The following is a 280-nucleotide window of genomic DNA, read 5'->3' as shown; positions in this document are numbered from 1 at the left end:
AACGGGGACGTGGAGCGAGTCAAAAGGCTAGTGACCCCCGAGAAGGTGAACAGCCGCGACACGGCGGGCAGGAAATCCACCCCGCTCCACTTCGCCGCAGGTAACCGGGACCTCCTCGCCTCGCGCCACCTGCGCACCCGGGCTCTCAGGCCTGAAACCAGACACTCCGGTCCTCTGCTCCCGGTTTTTCCCCCGTAGGACTCCGGTGCTAGTCTCGCTCTCATCGATTGGGGACCGAGGCGAGGACTTGGGGCTAGGGGGCGAGCGTGCCCCGCTCCCC

General features: G+C 67.1%; 1 protein-coding gene across 1 annotated transcript in view; it reads left to right on the top strand.

The window, feature by feature from the left end:
* The window catches only part of TNKS2 (tankyrase 2), a 65,833-nt gene that overhangs the window by 313 nt on the left and 65,240 nt on the right, over positions 1 to 280 (top strand). Inside the window, exon 2 of the mRNA XM_077780425.1 lies at positions 1 to 100. Coding sequence (XP_077636551.1) covers positions 1 to 100 — 100 coding nt within the window. The remainder of the gene's footprint in view (positions 101 to 280) is intronic.

Source organism: Crocuta crocuta, unplaced genomic scaffold (assembly GCF_008692635.1).
Source record: "Crocuta crocuta isolate KB4526 unplaced genomic scaffold, BGI_CrCroc_1.0 scaffold170, whole genome shotgun sequence".
Lineage (NCBI taxonomy): Eukaryota > Metazoa > Chordata > Mammalia > Carnivora > Hyaenidae > Crocuta > Crocuta crocuta.
Note: the sequence above shows the minus strand (reverse complement) of the source record. Positions and strands in the feature narration are given on the sequence as shown.